The sequence below is a fragment of the Cimex lectularius genome, unplaced genomic scaffold (assembly GCF_000648675.2).
Source record: "Cimex lectularius strain Harlan isolate CLEC.00 unplaced genomic scaffold, Clec_2.1 scaffold308, whole genome shotgun sequence".
In the NCBI taxonomy this organism is placed as follows: Eukaryota; Metazoa; Arthropoda; class Insecta; order Hemiptera; family Cimicidae; genus Cimex; species Cimex lectularius.
Genome location: NW_019392998.1, coordinates 190,478 through 211,439, shown reverse-complemented (window position 1 = coordinate 211,439; position 20,962 = coordinate 190,478). Strand labels below are relative to the sequence as shown.

General features: G+C 34.3%; 1 protein-coding gene across 1 annotated transcript; it reads right to left on the bottom strand.

The window, feature by feature from the left end:
- Positions 1–12,177: 12,177 nt before the first annotated feature.
- On the bottom strand, positions 12,178–17,549 carry LOC106673998 (odorant receptor 85c-like). The gene is made up of 8 exons (XM_014406410.2): positions 17,429–17,549; positions 17,129–17,352; positions 15,403–15,616; positions 12,865–13,063; positions 12,709–12,799; positions 12,547–12,651; positions 12,339–12,494; positions 12,178–12,279 (listed from the first exon to the last, which is right to left on the bottom strand). Exons 1-8 carry the CDS (start codon positions 17,547–17,549, stop codon positions 12,214–12,216), a joined length of 1,176 nt encoding a protein of 391 aa, XP_014261896.1. The 3' UTR covers positions 12,178–12,213.
- Between the last annotated feature and the right edge of the window lie 3,413 nt (positions 17,550–20,962).

The window sequence follows — 20,962 nt, the reverse complement described above, 5'->3', positions numbered from 1 at the left end:
CCCAGTTAAAATCCGTCGACGACGGGATTGGGTGCTTCGGTTTGTTGATTGTTGATTGTGTAATGTCTACCTTCGACCGAACTCTAGAATCATTAGCCTTTTAATACATTGATTATTTATTTATCATTTTTTTATTATTACTTTGAAAGGAGTGGGTAAATGAAACTAGAATAGTCAAAAATAAATTATTTATTTGTCTTGTTTCGATATTCTCCTGATAATTGCTGTCATAGAGTGCATGGAAAATCTCGGCGGTCGTGAACGAAAAAAGCTTTCTACTCCTTCTTTTACGATCTTCGATTCGGCGAGATACCCTGTGCTGAGAGTGTTGTAAAACGGGTGAAATGTCGTCAGGAAATGACCCGACGCTTGTTTATGACGCCGACGTTACACCTTCCAGTCTCTTCGGGTATAAAACACCGAGCTTGATCCGCTCGACGGGGTACAGTTTTTGAAATTGAGCCATCGCATCTCGCGTTAAATGGCCAGATTGAGAGGCTGTTTCATATCTGCTAGAGGACGAGGTAAAAAATAAAATTCCAACCTCCCATCAGATTTGACACCTTTGGAAGCAAAATTGGAAAATATTAAATCCCTGCCAATTCCGACAAATAAAACCATAAATAACAAAGTACCAATGTCAAAGTACTATAGAAACTATGTAGAGTTTGCATGTAACATACAAGTTATAAATTGTACCATATTCCCAGTACCTCTTGGTTTTATGTATGTAGTAAACGTTCTTTTAAGTTCATACGTGAATGAAAACAATTTATGATCCCATCTTTCGCCTTGACAGTAATTTTGCTAAAATAACTGTTTGGAAAAAAATGCTGTTTGCAATAATAGTGTCTTTACAGCAATAACAAAAAACATTCGAGCGGCTATTTTATTTTCAGAAAAGATTGTTCTTCACAAGGTTTGCCAATACCATTTATTGTTTAACATATTTATATTTGAAGTCTTTTCAGAGGATCTTCGGAACAGGTCAAAACAGAGAAAACTTCCTTACGGTTTTCGCCGAGCTTTCGACAGTTTTATACTGTCATCTTCAGGACCTGTTTTATTATCATATAAACAAACAATTAAAACATGAAAAAACAATAATTACAACAAAAATTGAATATCTTACTTTAAACTTTAATAGGGAATTAAACAACATGGTGTTTTAGGCACAGACATCATGTTTTTTGGGGCTCAGCATTTAAACATTAATTTAAATTGAATAAATTGTTTTTATCGGTGTTTATTGATTTGATCTGTGATCTTAGTGTTGTTTAAATTTTAAAATAAGTTAATTGTATATATATATATANTTTTAAAGTAAGATATTCAATTTTTGTTGTAATTATTGTTTTTTCATGTTTTAATTGTTTGTTTATATGATAATAAAACAGGCCCTGAAGATGACAGTATAAAACTGTCGAAAGCTCGGCGAAAACCGTAAGGAAATTTTCTCTGTTTTGACCTCTTCCGAAGATCCTCTGAAAAGACTTCTTGTATCCAGCAGGTCGATAATCTAGTTCATCGTTACATTTTTATATTTTTTAAATCTATTTCCATATAAATTCTGAAAGTATTGTACATACAAGCTATAAATTGAAAAAGACGTCGATTTCGCACTAAAATATTCAACATATTTTGCAATTTATTTAGAAATCGTGAGATGCGGTCTGGTGTGATGTAGGTTTCAGAAAAACATTTTCTTTATCGTGCCAACGTTTCGGTCTTTATTGAGATCATCTTCAAGGCCTGGGATTTATAAACATTGTTTACATATGCTGTACATGTTGCTTTACTCTCTTGTCCAGATATTGGGATGTAAGACCGATGTAAGTTGCCGGACAGTTTAAACAGTTGATCTTGTAGATTACGTCAGATTTATCTGTTATTGGTGTGGGATCTTTAATTTTGGAAAAAAGTGTTTGAATTGTTATAAACACTTTTATAAATAAATTGTATATAAACACAAAATAACAAAATCACACTGGCACTCTCGACACGACACTCAAGAATGACACAATTACACAGAAGACAAATACTTTGAGTGAGTAGAAATACTTTGATTGAATATATAAAATATATTTTACATTGTATAAATTCAATTTTTCACATCCAAAATGTAAATGTAATATGTAAACATTGTTTGTAAATCCCAGGCCCTGAAGATGATCTCAATAAAGATCGAAACGTTGGCACGATAAAGAAAATGTTTTTCTGAAACCTACATCACACCGGACCGCATCTCACGATTTCTGAATAATTATCGATTAACGGTCACTAATCACCACATATTTTGCAATTTGAATGAAAAACTAGAGAGTTGGTGGTACGTGCCAATTTTAATGGTTTTGCATTATTATTTTTTACTTTTGTAAATATAAAATATGATGATTTATTATACAACAATAAAAAAAAGAAGTCTCTTCTTATATCGTAAAAAATTGTGAGAATTTTAGAACAATTCCATTGATGGACAGAAAACTTGCTTTAAAGTGCTGCAAGATACACGAAATGGCATGAAGTAAGGCTATTCAAAGAAGTTTTGAATTTTCAAGTGAAACAGCCACCGGACTTATAGACTATCTTTTGTTGCTACAGACATTTGTGTTTATCAGCTTTCAAATATGCTTAAAACGAATTTAAGTTGTTTAAGAGTTAACTTAGTACTGTAGTTATAATATATTTCTGTATGTGTATTGTGTTTTAATACTATCCTGAATATTACGTTTTATTATTTTATTTTATTAACAAACAAGCATACATTTCCATACCATTTATTCAAGGCCTATCACACAAATTAAACACATTTCTCTGGTCCGATAACTTCAAAATAACATTCAAAAATTATAAAACAATCCAAACACTTTTTTCCAAAGTTAAAGATCCCACACCAATAACAAATAAATCTGACGTAATCTACAAGATCAACTGTTTAAACTGTCCGGCAACTTACATCGGTCTTACATCCCAATATCTGGACAAGAGAGTAAAGCAACATATCTATGATTGCAAAAAACGCAAGCAAAATCCTACAGCACTCGCTACCCACCATTTTGAACACCAACACAATTTCGACTTCAAAAATCCAAAAATATTACATACAGAACAAAACAAATGTAAACGTAATTTCTTAGAAATGGTTTATATCAACAGAGATAAACACAGCATCAAGTACAGAACAGATAAATGTAAACTCATTCGCAGCTACGCCAATATCATTAATCACATTCAATACAGATAACATACATATATAATCGCATTACGTTCCACACATCAAATAATTTTCACATAGTCTAATTTCCCAACAATTTAGCTTTCCTTTTCCTATTTTATCCCTTTCATTATAATCCTGAAAGGATAATCTAGCCGAACCATTAGCAACACATTTTTCCCTTCGTCGGCTCCTTTTACCTCAAAGAAGGCGACGCCTTATATAAAAATTTCTTTTCTATACGTACATCCTTCCCAACCCCCTTCATAATCCAACGTATATAAACACAAAATAGCAAAATCTCACTGGCACTCTCGACACGACACGCAAGAATGGCACAATTACACAGAAGACAAACACTTTGAGTGAGTAGAAATACTTTGATTGAATATATAAAATATATTTTACATTGCATAAATTCACTTTTCCACATCCAAAATGTAATTGTAATATGTAAACAATGTTTGTAAATCCCAGGCCCTGAAGATGATCTCAATAAAGATCGAAACGTTGGCACGATAAAGAAAATGTTTTTGTGAAACCTACATCACACCAGACCGCATCTCACCATTTCTAAATAAATTGCAAAATATGTTGAATATTTTAGTGCGAAATCGACGTCTTTTTCAATTTATAGCTTGTATGTACAATACTTTCAGAATATATAAAGAAAATGTTTTTGTGAAACCTACATCACACCAGAACGCATCTCACGATTTCTAAATAAATATCGATTAACGGTCTCTAATCACCACATATTTTGCAATTTGAATGAAAAACTAGAGAGTTGCCATCCACGTGGTACGTGCCAATTTTAATGGTTTTGCATTATTATTTTTTACTTTTGTAAATATAAAATATAATGATTGATTATAAAACAATAAAAAAAAAGAAGTCTCTTCTTATATCGTAAAAAATTGTGAGAATTTTAGAACAATTCCACTGATGGACAGAAAACTTGCTTTAAAGTGCTGCAAGATACACGAAATGGCAAGAAGTAAGGCTATTCAAAGAAGTTTTGAATTTTTAAGTGAAACAGCGGGGAGAAAACAGCCTCCGGAATTATAGTCTATCTTTTGTTGCTACAGACATTTGTGTTTATCAGTTTTCAAATATGCTTAAAACGAATTTAAGTTGTATAACAGTTAACTTAGTTTACTGTAGTTATTATAATATTTCTGTATGTGTATTGTGTTTTAATACTATCCTGAATATTATGTTTTTATTCTATGAAAAACCACAAATCGTGAAAGAGAAGCCAATGTTAACGTAAGACCTACACATTTTATGGTTTATAAATACGGTGTTCGGCGACGTTCTAGTATTTACTGAACCAACGGTTCTGTCAACCAATCCCTGCTTAGCCCATGGCATTTTAATTGATAGTAATTTAAAATTATTTACCTTATTAAATTTGGAAGAAAATTAATTTTGTTGACCTTTTTTCAACACCAAATGGATAGTTGTACTTTAAGGCTGTCTTAATACCGTGAATTATTTGACTTTTACTCTTATTTTTGGAAAAAAGCACCCAGCATCATAACTTTAAATAATGATAAAAAACGATTATATTGATGATTATGTTATAAGCAAAGAATGATATTTTTTTTGTTCACACAGACTTGTTATGAAAATTATCAAAGTGGCGATTAATACTGACTAATTTAATTAAATAAATCAATTTCGGAAGAAACATAAATCAACAAATGAAATATGTCATTATGACAAGGGCTGGTGAAATCGGTCGATTTCTTCCATGTTGCTCCTAAAAGGCAGGTGCACTTGAAAGGCTTTGGAAAGATTCAAGCTTCCCTTACAAATTACGCGTAATACAATCTCAGTCTCCTTAATGTTCAGCCTTAAAAGGAGATTTAATTTTCAAACCATTCAAGATTTTGTATCTTATTTCCGACCAGCGCTGAAACGCTGAAAAACTTCCTGCCGTGACACTCAGGAAACTTGAAACAGGTGCATCAATTTATATAGTTCTGTACCCAAAGGTTCGATTGTATGATGATAAACTATTTAAAACATTAGTTGAGTAAATTCCGGACATTTCTGAAATGTTCGCTTTTATAAATACTAAAAATGATAATTATACTAAATAGTGAATATTGGACATATCTCTCTCTCTCTCTCTCTCTCTCTCTCTCTCTATCTATCTNCTCTCTCTCTCTCTCTCTCTCTCTCTCTCTCTCTCTCTCTCTCTCTCTCTCTCTCTCTCTCTCTCTCTCTCTCTCTCTCCACATTATCTACTCTTTCTTTCTCCATCTATCAATTTATATATTTCATTTTCTCTATGTCTTATACATTGTTAATCTTTCACGTAAGACTCACGTGATAATGACACAGAAAAGAGGACAATTTTACTTTTGGAAAAGTTCAGGAGTGTGACGCCCTTAACATAAACGTGAACGATATGCAAATTATTTACATTAATATAACGAATCATCATTTCCACAGGTGGAATTGGATATTATGGCAGTAAATTTCCAAAGGTTTATCCTCCAGGGCTGGGGTAAAACTTCAGCCCTCTTTCCTAATTGTTTTGGTTTAAAACAATGCAGGGGCCAGAGCGATGGGTTTAAAACCGCGTCGAGATAAACCACGGCGGCCGGGACAAACAGAAAGTTAAATTGCCCCCAGAATGAGAGCCTAGTGGCGCGAAATGTTGGCTTATTTACTGTCTAATTCCTTGGAAGGGCAAAATATGTTAATTCCACCTCCGCCGGAGTTTGTTCTGTCTCAATTTTCTGTGGACTTTACGGGCCAGGCTGTGTTAAAGGCCAGTATAAATATGAGCTGAAACTCGCCTTCTGTTCATTGTAGTTGGAAGAATCTATCCATTTGTTGTACAGAACAATTCGATTCGGTTGTCCTACGAATTTGAACAATGTTTATTTTTCCATTTTAGTGGTCGGTTATGATCGTTTCGGTCTGATTAGCCTCGATGTTTTGAACTGTGATTTTTGCCCCATTTAGTGGAAGGTCTGACAGTCATTTTATTTTGTGATTTTGTAAAGGCGTAAGTATGTTTAACATAATGAAAGAATTGCACATAATATCCAAGTTTTTATCAACTTAATTTGTAAAAATAACCCTCATGAATTAATTAACACTATAATTAAACTCGTGAAACTTAAAATAAAAAAAGAACATAGCAAATAGCCAAAATTATTCAATGTTTATTTTAGACGATTTATGAAAGAATTAAGCTCATAAACCTCAAAATAAACAAGAACCCCGAAAATAACCAAAGAAGTAAAAATAGTCGATGTTTTTAAATCTTATGTTGCGGAACTGCCCTCATGTATTATTTGGATTTTAAAAAAACATAAGGAATCAATGATTCTACGTTTTTATTTTCGGTTCTTATGAGAAAGATCTTTTTGACTCGATTCGGGAAAAAAATAAGTTTGCAAACTTCAAAATAAAAAAAAAAGAAATAAAAACCGAAATTGAAAAAATACGACGTTTTCAAAATAATTTATTGTACAAACAGCCCTCTTGAATCAATTACAGCTTACTTTATGTTCATAAACCTCAAAATAAAATAGAAATGTGCAAAACAACAAAAGAGAGAGGGGCGGCGGTGGCCGCAACGGTTTAGGCGTTGACACGGCGCTCATCACTGTAAAGTAACGGTCCCGGGTTCGAATCCAGCGGCCCTGAATTCAGACCTGACATACAAATGGGATTTTTTTCAAAAACACGTTTCTATAATTATTTCGTTCATTAAGTTGTCACAGCCTTCTTTACTCTATTGGTGTAAAACTTAAGCTCGTAACCCCTAAATATGCGTAAAAAAGCTCAAGAAATAAACTTTTATACCCCAAATTCTTTCTCAAATAAATAATAAATGCAATAAAATATTAAAACACGAGAACTATCATTCAATTTAAACAAATCTCTTGATTCTATTGGAATCAAAAATTAAGCCCGTAAAGTATGAAAGCGAGTTAATCCTACAAAACCTGTAAAAAGTTTTATTGTGTATATTAAAATTGGTTTCATTAAAAACGGCCTACCTGAATCAATTGCCGCGGGAACAAAACCATTCCAGATAATAATTGGAAAGATAATACATCGGAAAGTTAAAAACAAGGAGAAAATCTTGGAGCTCTTCTACACATAGCTTAATGATGAGCAATTTTATTGAAATGAACATAAAAGTGCTAACTGTGAGCACCGCATCTCTCTTAAAGCCCGCTTACCAGCAACAAAACCACGTCCACTTAGAATAAATAACAACATACTGAAGGCTACACTTATAACAACACGATTAGATAGCCAAACTAGTCTGAACCAATCTAAATTTTCATACAAATTCGGAGATCCATATATAGTGAGGGTATTTAACAAAGACAACTTGGTAAAAAGAGAACAATAAATAGGATTAAAGCTCTTATGTGATGTAAACAAAAGCCAAATTTCAAAAGAACTAGAATCTAAGGATAGTAAAACTAACAAATACTGAGAAAGACTACTTCCATAAACAACCCGATAGAAGAATTCTCCAGACGCAGTGCAGACTAGCAAAACTTTGCTCACATAAAAAACCCAAGGCTTTCTCTGTTTTACAAGAAGTGATATTGATCTCTCAGCAAACAAGAATTGGGACGTACCGATCTACAACCATTTACATGGACTGCCAAATCACTCTTGATATGAGACGAACCATAATCCGCTAATCAAGAATATTGTACTATATCTATTGTACAACTTGATTGAAAAAGATGGAAAAATGGGGTCGGAAAGAGTCAAAGCACACTCAGATGTAGAAGGAAATGAGAAAGATGACGAATGCGCAAAGTGGACGGCTGCTGATCGTTCTGCTCAGGCCATAATCATATCTGGAGTCAGGACTGCTACGCCGTAACCTGAAGCGATGCGAGATCATGTGGGCAGAGATAACTAATGGAAAACAAGCAAACAATAAAATTACGCCTTAAATTGTATATACGCATCACATGTAAGATCGGACAGGTACTGACTGGGCATAGAAAACACCGTTCATATCTAAAGCAATTTCATATCATAGATGACGATATGTGCACATGCTGTAACAACTATGAAGTACATAATATAGAGATGTGATAATTTTGAAGCAGACAGACTGAAAATGGAAACACGCTACAAGAGATGCCCGGTTAACAACAAACACATAACGACATAATACCTCACACAACTCTATCAAAGAACACGTTCATTACAATGATCCGACACTGCTGTGTTAATGGATATTTTACATACGACAATCAATTTTACAAACAACTATTTGGCATAACCATGGGTAGCAACCTAGGCCCGATACTGGCAGACATAATCATGACACATCTACTAAATACAGTCTTACCACAACTTCCTTTCACATTACTCTTCTTCACTAAATACGTAGATGATATATTGACAGCAGTTCCCACAGATCAAATTGAAACTACATTAGATACATTTACCTTCTGCCCACGCCTACAAGTTACACATGAAATCGAAAACAACAAAAAAATACCATTTTTAGATACACTCGTAATAAACCAACCAGATGGCATATTAATCACAGATTGGTATCAAAAACCAAGAAACCAAGATCGCTACCTCAACTTTACGTCTTACCATCCTCTTCATACAATAATAAACACGGCCAAAGGGTTACATCACAGAATGATTACCGTAAGCCATGAAACCTTCCACCACAAAAACATAAAGATATACATCCAGATATACAGATCCTCAAAGATATACAGATCCTCCATAACAATCTCTACCTTAAACACATAATTAACAGAATTACAACTCAACACTAACACCATCCACTATTACTAATAATACTACATTAAGTATATCGAATACAAATAAACCAGCATACATTTCCACACCATTTATTCAAGGCCTATCACACAAATTAAACACATTTCTCTCGTCCGATAACTTCAAATTAGCTTTCAAAAATTATAAAACAATCCAAACACTTTTTTTCAAAGTTAAAGATCCCACCCCAATAACAAATAAATCTGATGAAATCTACAAGATCAACTGTTTAAACTGTCCGGCAACTTACATCGGACTTACATCCCAATATCTGGACAAGATAGTAAAGCAACATATCTATGATTGCAAAAAACCTAAGGAAAATCCTACAGCACTCGCTACCCAACATCTTGAACACCAACACAATTTCGACTTCAAAAATCCAAAAGTATTACACACAGAACAAAACAAACATAAACGTAATTTCTAAGAAATGGTTTATATCAACAGAGATAAACACAGCATCAATTACAGAACAGATACATGTAAACTCAGTCGCAGCTACGCCAATATCATTAATCACATTCAATACACATAACATACCTATATCATCACATTACATTCCACACATCAAATATTTTTCATATAGTCTAATTTCCCAACAATTCAGCTTTCCTTTTCCTATTTTATCCCTTTCTATATAATCCTGAAAGGATAATCTGACCGAACCATTACCAACACATTTTTTCCCTTCGTCGGCTCTTTCCACCTCAAAGAAGCCGTCGCCTTATAGAAAAATGTCTTTTCTATACTGACATCCTTCCCCACCCCTTCAAAATCCAACGTATATGAACACAAAATAGCAAAATCTCACTGGCACTCTCGACACGACACGCAAGAATGGCACAATTACACAGAAGACGATAAAGAAAATGTTTTTCTGAAACCTACATCATACCATACCGCATCTCACAATTTCTAAATAAATAAAGTTAACAACAAAGCAATGTCTAGTACAGAAGCACCTTCTAAAAATGTAATAACTAACAAACTTCACTTAACTCTTTAATTTATTAAACTTATTTAATTGCCTATCATTTCTATAGTATATATCATGTTTATACTTAAATTATTAATATAGTATGTAGTCATATAAGGAACAGAGGTGAATTTAAATCCCTGAGGGGTTATTGTGCTGATGGAAAAAAACCATGGGTGAAAGAGGAAAGAGGAAATCCTTATCAGCAGAGAGAGGCTAACTGGACTAATATAAACACTAGACATACGACTAATATTGTTTATGTTCAATCAAAGAGACAGATACTACAGAACACACATTTTGCCTTGGCAATATCAAGGAAATGGCTTTGGTACCTAAGAAAACTATTTCTGATCAATAAAGTCCATTTTGTGTCTGAAGGATGATGACCTGCAATTTGGTCGTTGCCGTTAATTTTTGTAAGCCTTCTGGGTTGGTCTATAAGAAGTTTAGGCGTATTGCCCTCATCAGTGTGTCTCAGTCACAATAAGAGACGATCTCTCTTTTCTTACAAGCGTGCAAATAGCACACAAATAATTTGTGCCAGCGTACAGACAAACCTGATAAAACAAAAATATTTTCAAAAATGAATAATAGAATTTCATTTATTTATTTTTTTACTTATGTCCATAATTATAATTATTAACGATGAAAATCATAGCGTTCTTCAGCTTTGCTTGTTATTGCACATTTGTTTAAATCTTCTATAAATTGTCATCATAAGCACAAAGCTGTTACCTCTTTTCTCTTAAATATCCTGGTAATTCTTCAGTCAAGACATCAAAACCTGTTGTTCGTTATTTCCTCTCTTATTAGGACATTTTTTCTGTGTAATTTTTTCTTATAATGTTCAAGTTTTTTTGTATTATTTTATCCTTTTAAATCTTTCTTACCGATCTTTGCTGGGAATTGTAAATATCTTTTTTCTTACAGAACTATCTCTATTACAAAATTATTATGATTTGGTATAAACTAAAAAAGAAGTTTTATAATTCTAAAGTAGTCAAATCATTTCCCTTTGCTTACATTTTTAAAAGCTTCACAACTTCGTCATGTTTTTATGCTTTCACCTTTGAAAAATTTGATCATTTTTTCTTTATCAGAGTGTTAAATAATAGTACTATAAATAAAGATAAACCGTGCGTTAAGGGCAAAACTAAAAAATATTTTGATTTATGATTTTTTTCATTCTACGTGTAGCAAAAATTTTAGTATACGAACGAATACGTCTAAATTAAAACGAGTTGTGAGAAAGCGAGCATTTGGACTTTTTTTCTGTCGAGTCTCAAGAGAAGAATTAAGTCCTTTATTTTATTCATCCTTCATCCCAACAGGCTGGATCCGAATTCTTTCTGACCACGGAATCAGGTCAACAGTTACATAAAACAAATCTCTTATAATCAACAGTTCTTTGTTTTCTGCTTTGCATGGATTTCGTTAAATTTAAAAGTCAAAGTCGATTCGAGGTAATCAGGTTAGCCGAACAGAGGATATTACTCAATATGTATGTGTTGATTTATCACAAAAAGGAAAGGAAAAAGAAGTGTAACATAACTCTGGAATTCGCAAAATATAAAATAAGTCTGAAATAAAACACGGTTAGGTTAAAAGCATGCTAATGGATTTGAAACAAGTACTTTCCTCTTAGCATGTAATAATGTATTTTCTGAATTTTTTTCAGACGTCATGTCTTCGTGCATGGAAACAATATTATAACCGTATTTATTTATTAATTCATTTTATAGTTGAAAATTTAATTGCGGTTGTACGCAAACGTAACGGGTATGCCCACAAAAAGACGTTTAAAAAATTATTTTTCAAGAGAAATTTTTGGTTGAAATCGTAACAACAAACAAGGGTGGACAAATTGAGTCGATCAGGGGTTTTGATGAAACTTTGGTGATTCTAGGTCAAAAAATATTAGATACGTGTCCGAACGTTATTGTCGATGAACCTTTAGAAACCGAGAAATTTAAGAAAAGAAATTTACCTTTTTTAATATGGTTTTCTTATTTTTGTGATGTATTTCAGTTATTATATATATCGTTTGATTTTTTGCAAAATAAAATTTCTTGAAGTAGCAATAGAAGTAGTGACAACACAGAAAAAAACAAAACAAACAAATTAGTGCATAAATTGCTTTAATGTGTTATTCTTATTTTGGTATTGTGTTTTAAATTTATTTTCTAAGGGTTGTTGGTTTGAAAATCGATTAGGCGTTTTCATCAGATGTCAAAGTTTTCAGAACCAGAAAGTAAGAGACTGAATCTTGCAAGCTCTGAAAAATAAAAGTAAAATTTAATTTAATACACATGTATTCTATCTTTAGTCTATTACGTGTAAATAGTTAGCGAGAGATGCTTGGATATTTCCAAATCCTTTCAGGTGGACGGCTCGTTTGGTCGCCTCCAGGAAAAGGACCAACGACTTCCTCAACTTCGGCGGGCAGCGGTACCATTCGTTGTTATAAGCGGCGAAACTTAAGGTATGAGTCTAGAAATTACCTAATTAAAAAACCGTACATTTACGATTTCTACTTTTGTACCTTGTCTGTCAACAACTGGCCGTATGAACAGTACATGTAGAGCTGGGCGTAAGAAGCAGAAAGCATTGGTACAGAGCTCAAAGCGGCTTCTACCTTATTTGAAACCTGAAAGTAACATGATTAAAAGACATTTTTAATTATTAACATGTTTAGTATTATTACCTTAACAACTGCATAAATTAAAATACAAGAGTGTAGTACCGTGTAGACGGACTGGGCGACAATAAGTTGATTGTAGCAGACAATGACCTGTCTAAAAACCCTTAAAAAACCCATAAAATTTCATCTCTTTCTTCTCATCATTTCAAAAAGCCTCACCTTAAAAGTCGTACATGCAAATCTACCGCTTTGTCAAGTATCATTCTGTCTATGAAATAGTCTTTGCCCAAAGTTGATAAGAGTTTTTCCAGGCGTTGTATATGCCAGCACATGGTGCTGACAACTAGAGGGAAAGATATGTCCAGCACGGTATGGCCGATGCTACAGTAGAAGGCGCACAAAACGTCAACGTTGAAAGCTGAAGAAACATGTAAGAAACAATAGTGTTAAAATATTCTAATATTCTTTCTCACACACACTCGGTATTTTCAAAATTACATAGTTTCATTTATTTTTAACTAATCATATTTTCATGCTGAACCGGCATTGAGTCACTTAAACGGTCTTCACTTTCTGGTTTGTTGAACAATTCAAATGCATTTCGGATTGCGCCAGTAAATCACTGAAGATGGCGCAACGTGAGTTCCTTAGTGCAACGTTAGTTCACCCCCAGCATGAACTCTAATCACAATTTTCTCTATCTACTTATACAGTGACAGGGAAAAATTTTCACCAAATTGATTGTTTTCATTTTCTCGATTAAAAAAAAATCTGCGCTTAATTTGACTCATTGTTTTTACCAATAAACATTTGTTTATGCTATGTTTTAAATTGGGAATATCAATTAGAAGTAAACCCACTTAATCCTTAATCCAAAAGAAGGATAACGGTTTTTTAAATGTTTACTTTTTACGGAATTTAAAATATTTATTCAGTCTCATTTGAATTTTGAAGCCATAAACTTTTTAGTTTTCATCTTTGTTTTCTTAATTTTACTTTTTATACTTAAAAATGTCACTTAGTGCGGGGGGTGTAGCGCTTATTGATGGTCGACGGCCCATCAGGTATGTAGCTCTTACTATCGGTGTACCACACGAACTCTATGAGCCGTTAGACGTTTCCCAGAAACTGAGTCCTGCCATAGAAGGCCCGGTTCTGGACGCCGTAGGGTAAATGAACCACAGGTTGACCGTTTTGTGACTGAAAATTTTGCGAAACCGGCACCTTGCTGTTCAAGCGATTTATCAGCTCCAGGAAGTTCGAGGTGTCCAAATTTCTGAACGCACTGCTCGCAGAAGATTATATCAGTATGGACTGATTGTTTTTCGCCCCGAAAGAGGACCAGAATAGACCAGACCACGCAGAGTTGCACGCACGCATTTGCTCGAGAACACAGCCATTGGCATATACTTTTTACAGATGTGTAGATTTGTTCTACTATCTTCAGGTGGGCGTGATAGAGTGTGGAGAGGCGAAATGGAAGGTACGAAGACTGTAATTTTTCCCAGAGCTAACCTTTTACAACGCAGCTCAGTGATGGTGTGGGCGGGAATTTCAATGGAGTGTCGCACAGAGTTGGTTGTTCGTGGAGAGTCTTTGACGGCTACTTGTTATGTGGATGAAAGTTGGGAACATCAAACGTTGCCTATCCTCGTTGAAAACAGCGACAATCCTATTCTAATGCCCGATAATACCCGTCCACATGTCGCTCGCATAGTACAAACCTTCAACAACATACGATCAGGGTCTTAGCTTGGCCAGCCCATTCTACAGACTTGAACCCCATCGAAAATTTATGGGATAACCTCAAAAGACGAATAAGAGCACGTCCATCCCTTCCCGATGCACTCCAAGATCTTGAAAGATCTGGTAGAAAGTATGCCGAGGCATCTTCGCGTTGTAATTAAGGCAAGAGAAGGAAATACGCGATATTGAAATGTTAATTAAAAATCTAAAATAAAATGAAAACAAATTTTATATGTCCATAGCTTTTATTTTTTTAAATATCTCATTTACTTAGCAATTTACATTTTTTAAACGTTTTTTAGACAACCTCAATTATTAAAAGTTAAAAGACGTGAAACATTGATTAATATATAAAAATATATACAAATCAAGTTATATTACAAGTGCGTGGAATTTTTTGCCTGTAAGTGTGTATTGATTTATCTATCATCCTATATATCTATTTATCTTTTTCATTAGCTAGGACAATTTAATTTATCGTGTAATTTGTGTTTAATTAATCGTATCCATTTTTCTCACTTGTTCAAATTCAATTACTTAGATTCTCTCGCTTTTCCCAATCTCTCCCCCCCCCTCTCTCTCTCTTTTGATTTCTCTTTCGTTTCTCACCTTCTTTTATTATTCACTACCTTTCCATTCTATCTATTTTGCACTTTCTTTTTTTCCTATATTCATTTTAGTAGATACCGTCTAATTTTTTCATTTCGCGTTCTCAGTTCTTAATTTTTTCCATCTTTCTTTTTCTTTCTCTCCCTATCTCTCTCTCTCTCTCTCTCTCTCTCTCTCTCTCTCTCTCTCTCTCACACACACACACACACACACACACACACACAACATTTTTTGAAAACACTAAATTTTTGTAAACTCTTTGTTTCATGGTCACTGATAGAACATGAATTTATCTATCGGCGTCTCAATTTTGTTAATAAGCTTTGAATCTCCTAACAGTCAGTCAAGAATATTCTTACTTATTTACTAATCAATCTCTACCATTAATTCAGAAACAATTACACAACGAAAATCCGACTACAGTCGACTCGTCCCAAGGGAAAGCAGCTGCAAACGGTAAGTCATTATGGAGCCACAGATAGCCTACGGTCCAGGTACCGACGTTGGCGTTCAGCAGGATGAAGTAGAGGACGCAGGAGCGGATCGTATCTTTTACTACCGGCTTCTCAGCGCTTATAGGTCCCACAGTCACAGACATATTGAGCAATTCGAGTATCTACAACATATATACATATAAATGTAGTTACAATACATTTAAGTTTCAAATAATAAACAGCATAGAAAAATTAAATAGTAAGAAAATGAAAATTATGTTTTTTGGTGTTGTTGATCGTTTCGGGTCGTTTCTTTTTCAAAATGTTAGATGAGTCAACCCAATCTTTAATCATAAATAATCTGCATCTTGGTATGGTCTGAATAAAAAAAAAATTCATTGTTATTTGCTAAGCTTTCAAACTGGAAAAAACATCTTAATGCTGAGAGAATCCGTTGAGATTTGCTGTTTTAATTTTTATTAGTGGGGGGGGATTCCTTTTCGATTATGCCTACGTACATAAGAGTTCTTTTGATATATTTGACAATTTGATTTTTATATACTTTAAAATTTTAATGATTATCTTTAATGTTGTGGATTTTTGGATAGTAATAATTGCTTGGATGGAAATTGAAATGTTGTTTTAGTATAAATAAATAATGTTTGCTAGTTAAAGCTTTATAGATTGATTGCAATTTTACCGAAATTGCGTAATTGAAGTTTTAAAATTAACCAATGATACCAATCTCATGATTCACTAATCTGATGGACCCAAGCTCAGCAAAACAAGTTATCCAAACATTAGGCGCATACAAAGACTGGCAAACCAATATTTCATAGGGCAATGAAAACAACCAATTGCATTAGAAACATACAGGAATTATTTATTCAAGGAGAAGCAATAAATACCTCATTTAGGCTCCAGAAACAATCTAAAGGGACGGGAAATAAACCTTAATCACCCGAAATGTATGCCATTAACGCTTGTGCCTAAAAAATCTTAAAAGCCATGACGAAAAATCCCCAATAGATTGGATAGCGAAGCAACTATTAAAGCATTACCAAGTAAAAAATCACATTAAATTCTTTAACATCTCCCAACCCAATCAAAACAACTTGATGATATTTTGAATACCAGGAGACAAGAAAATTTTGGGTAACGGAAAGGCAAACGTATTTCCCAGAGGAGGATCGACAAGACAATGAGGCCCTCAACATACCATTAGGAATAGAAATAGAAACACAGAATCCTCCATCACAAAGTGGATCCAAAAAGTCAAAAGAAGAAATATAGAGGAAACTTAGCCCCCTCTAACCATCACCAAGACTAGTAATCTCACTGAGACAGTTGGAAAGGCTACAGTCAGACAGTTGGAAGGGCTATATACCGGTGACAGGCGTCCGTAGGTTATCCGATGAGGAAGAAGAAAGAGCCACAGATATAATCTTTAAATGCGCAGCAACCGCTCAATGGATACAAAACCTGGTATGAAACCCAGGGAAAGGAATTGTAGCAACGACAGTCAATGCTTTGGTACTTCTTAAGAGAACGAGCGGGTGCACAAACTAACTAGAGGAAAAAATAAGCCATAATGATACGATGTGAAAAACAAAAACTCCCACTTTCTAGTATCCATCACCACCATCATCATCATGAGTAACACCGGTGAATCTATTTTTAAAATTTGTACTTACGTCATTTTTAATGATCCTCAGGTAAAGTAGCTTGGCAAATGCTGCAATGAAAGTCATTGAAACTATGAAACCGTTGATCATCTTAATCATTTCGAATTCTGTTTTTGGTTCAACTTCCACATTGAGTTTAATGATAAGAAAGCTGACTATTAACATCATAATTGGATAAGAAGCCGGATAAACTTTAAATTTCACCCACGCTGGTACCGGAACATTTATACCGCCTAGAAATAGTGAAAAAAACCCAACAATTTCTCTATAAAAATCGTTTTAACTCTTTTCCAATCCTACTTTACTCACCCTGTTTCCAATCGAATCCAAGAAAGTTAAGAAAAGAGAAGTACAACGTGTAAACTTCTAGCTTTTTGTCTCCAGCAATCGCGACAGAATATTTGAGGATTGGATCTATTACATTGTTCATTTTGCCGACAGAAAAGAATCTATGAAAAAGCTTCGCGGTAAACACCTTCAACAACGTTGTGAAAGGGGTGTTTTAAAGTTAAAAAAATAATTCACGCCTGATTTTAAAATTAGGTGCCAAGGGCGGTCTAAGCACGACATCTGAATTCGTTATTAGAAAACTGTCTTATTTAAGGTTTTAGTTGGATCTGTTATTTCCATTAGAACAATCACTAAAAGCCAAAAGCCACCATTTAACTCCAGTTTCAATTTGATGTTGAAACGATAGTCTTTCATTACATTATGCGCGTAACGCCATCATTATATTAATTGAGTGATTTTGCCACCTGGCTTATAAGCTTTATACTTACTTACACCAAGATTACATTATGACCCACATGTTTAATAAATGGATTTTTTTAAAAAATGGATATTTATTTTTTATACAAACGTTTCTTTTGCAAGTTGTGAATCTATCGTATTAGAAACTGTACTATTATTTTATAAGTATCTTAAACATATATCAAATTAAAATAAAATTTAAAATTAATTCAAAATTAAATACTCGTACAAAACACTGATTCCAATTGGTCCAATTGGACAAGCTTCAACGCAGAGTATGTGAACGTTGCTTAGGAGCAATGTTTACATTTAAAAACACTCTTTTGACTGTAACAGGCATGTGCAAATTTAACAAACGCACCACCTTACTGAAGCTGTATCTCAGAATATAGACCTAAGAATATCAAGGAATTCACTGACTTATCAAAGCAGTACTATTATTGCACATAATGTTTAAGTCTTCCTTTTGAAAAGAAAATAATAAACATCTGGCAAATACCTTTTCTGGCCCTACAGGGGCCTCTCTAACGGAATAATTGCGTATGAAGAATAAGCTAATAAGATGTTGCTCAGAAGTAGGTCGGTTAGGTTTTCAGTCATATTTTGTTGACTATGATTAAAGAATGCAAATTTGCGACGACTTTCACTACTGAGAGAAAAGCACCCAGGACATACATTACAGAGAATTTGTAGGTATAAGTCGATCAAACTGCCTGATTTTTCTAACGATTACAAATCTAAAGTAAGCAAGTAATCCTGTACTCTAACCAAAATTATTCCTAATCCTAGCTAACCAATAATAACCCGTCCCTAGCTTTAACACAAACACTAACCCAACTAGAACGCTCTTCTCTAACCATAATTAACTCTTATCCATGCCTAATCCGTTCCTTACACCAAAAAAAAACTATAAGACTAACAATAATACTAACTTTAAATTCACTAATTTCGTGGTCTGCTTGACCAATTAAATAATTACAATTAATTAAGGTTTTTAGTTGAGATGAAAAAAAGTTAATGTCACGAGCGGGATTCGAATTGAAAAATAGCAAAAAGGAGGGAAAATTCAAAAGGTGCGGTTGAGATGGAAAGTTAGTGTCCGAGTGGATCGAGGTCACGATAGCTCAAGTGGTAGAGCAGCGGCGTATCTAGCCGAAGATCGTGGGTTCGATTGATTCGTTCGCCATTGATTTTTTTTAATCTCAACTAAAAACCTTAATTAATTGTAATATTTTAATTGGTCAAGCGGACCACGTGTGAATGAGACTAAAGTTAAAGTACATATGCCTAATAGGATTTTTGGCAGGAAACAAATTAATTATTTAAAATAAATTTACAATAACAACTTTCTCATTCCTAAAGAACTACTTGTAATATATGAAAGCGTGCAAGAACGTTAAGCTGAATACAACTTCAAAGTTATAGCTTCGACAATTTTCAGTGCTAACATGAATCCACCACATTCACAAGAAGTAAGTAAACAAGTTACTTAAATCGAGGAAAATCTTATTTGTGAAAAAGACTAAAATGCCTCCTTTAGAACTAACAACACAAGAGGATATTTACAGAGTATAAAAAAGAGTGTTTTATAGCTGTCACGATAAATGCGTAAAATAAATTTGATCAGGACGTGCCGCGTATTGACATTCTCCAGAGCTGCGAAAATACATGCTTTTATTGTTTCCATAGAACATTTCAATTTCGTCGATTTGTTCACAAGGGATCGCAATCCGTTCAATTCTACTTTTCAAGAAAAAAAAAAAAGTAATTCTGAGACTTGTTTGTTCCTTTATTATTTTTACTGGCTTCATCAAACATGCTTTCTTTTCTTCTGCTTAAATTACGTTTAACTTCATGTAAGGTTTCTTTTGTAGGGCTTAACAATCTTGTTTTAATATTCTATATAATAAACTTTCTGCAAGATAATGGAATTATATTTGATCAGGGTACTCCAAAGTCACTCCAATTCGTCGTTTATCCAGGAAGGTGCGTGTTTTGAAGGTGTGACGTTTTTGAAGAGGCATGTTAATAATGAATGATGTAATCACTATTCTGGAGACCTGATAATTTTTTTTTGTTTTTTTTTTGTTTTTTTGTGTGGCGGTGGATACCAGGTACTGGAGGAGTTCCCTCCTGAGCACTGCAGCTGATCTGTACTAAAGCTTATTGTACTGGGCTCACAACACAAATGTAAACTTGAGCCCCCGTTGTACCGGTGTCCTTCCGTCGAAGAAACTCATTTTTGACGAGGGTTGGGACCAAACTCAGGGTCGCTGATGACCCATGACTATGATTGATGAGTGCCGTGTCAATTTCTTTCACTTGCGGCCACCGGTCCCCTTAGGCGTCGTCCAGAGGCGACGGTGGGGATCGAACCCACGACCGCGGGATTTACTAGCCGAGAGTCTGACGCCTTAACCACTCGGATACCGCGCCCCCCCCGATATTTTCTTAATATAAGCAGGTATTTTCTGAAACAGTTTCAAATAGCTGAGGGCTTATTGCTACCCTGACGCCATCCGCCTAGTTAGTGGTAGAATGTTATATATCGGGCTGGTATCTATAAGCCAATTAGTCTTCTACCCCTCTTCGCTAAAATTTATGAAAGACTTATTCTTCCTCATCTCCTTCTTCCGTTCGCACCTTTGCTCCCGGACACAAAATTTGGATTCAGATCGAACCACTCCTGCCAACATCAATTTCATAGAGTTATAGACAAAATCTTACAAACGTTTGAGGAAAAATCAGTTTGCTGGGGAATGGTCCTCGACGTAGAAAAATCCTTTGATAATGTGTGGGGCACCCTGGTGTACTCTCCAAGTTAAAAGAAGGCTTACATAATGCATTATATTGTATAATGTATATAATCTTAATTCTTCTTACTTATCAAATAAGACCTTCTCAATCAGGGTAGAAAACCACCAGTCATAACCCAAAGAGTTAAATTCAGGTGTTCCTCAAGGGAGTGTCCTTGGACCTCTTCTATACCTTGTGTATGCTTCTGACTTCCCAACGTCACAAGTCGAGTAACTTACAATAGCTCAATTCGCCAAGGACAATCTCTCAACAAATGCCACTGTGAAATAGTCCAAA

Excerpts from the sequence above, each read along its gene's own strand:
- LOC106673998 (XM_014406410.2), bottom strand. The coding sequence starts at position 17,549 with ATGAACAATGTAATAGATCCAATCCTCAAATATTCTGTCGCGATTGCT. Across the intron at positions 12,800-12,864 it reads TTGCATGTACGACTTTTAAG|ACAGGTCATTGTCTGCTACA; the intron begins GTGAGGCTTTTT and ends AAGGGTTTTTAG. Across the intron at positions 12,652-12,708 it reads TAATTTATGCAGTTGTTAAG|GTTTCAAATAAGGTAGAAGC; the intron begins GTAATAATACTA and ends TGTTACTTTCAG.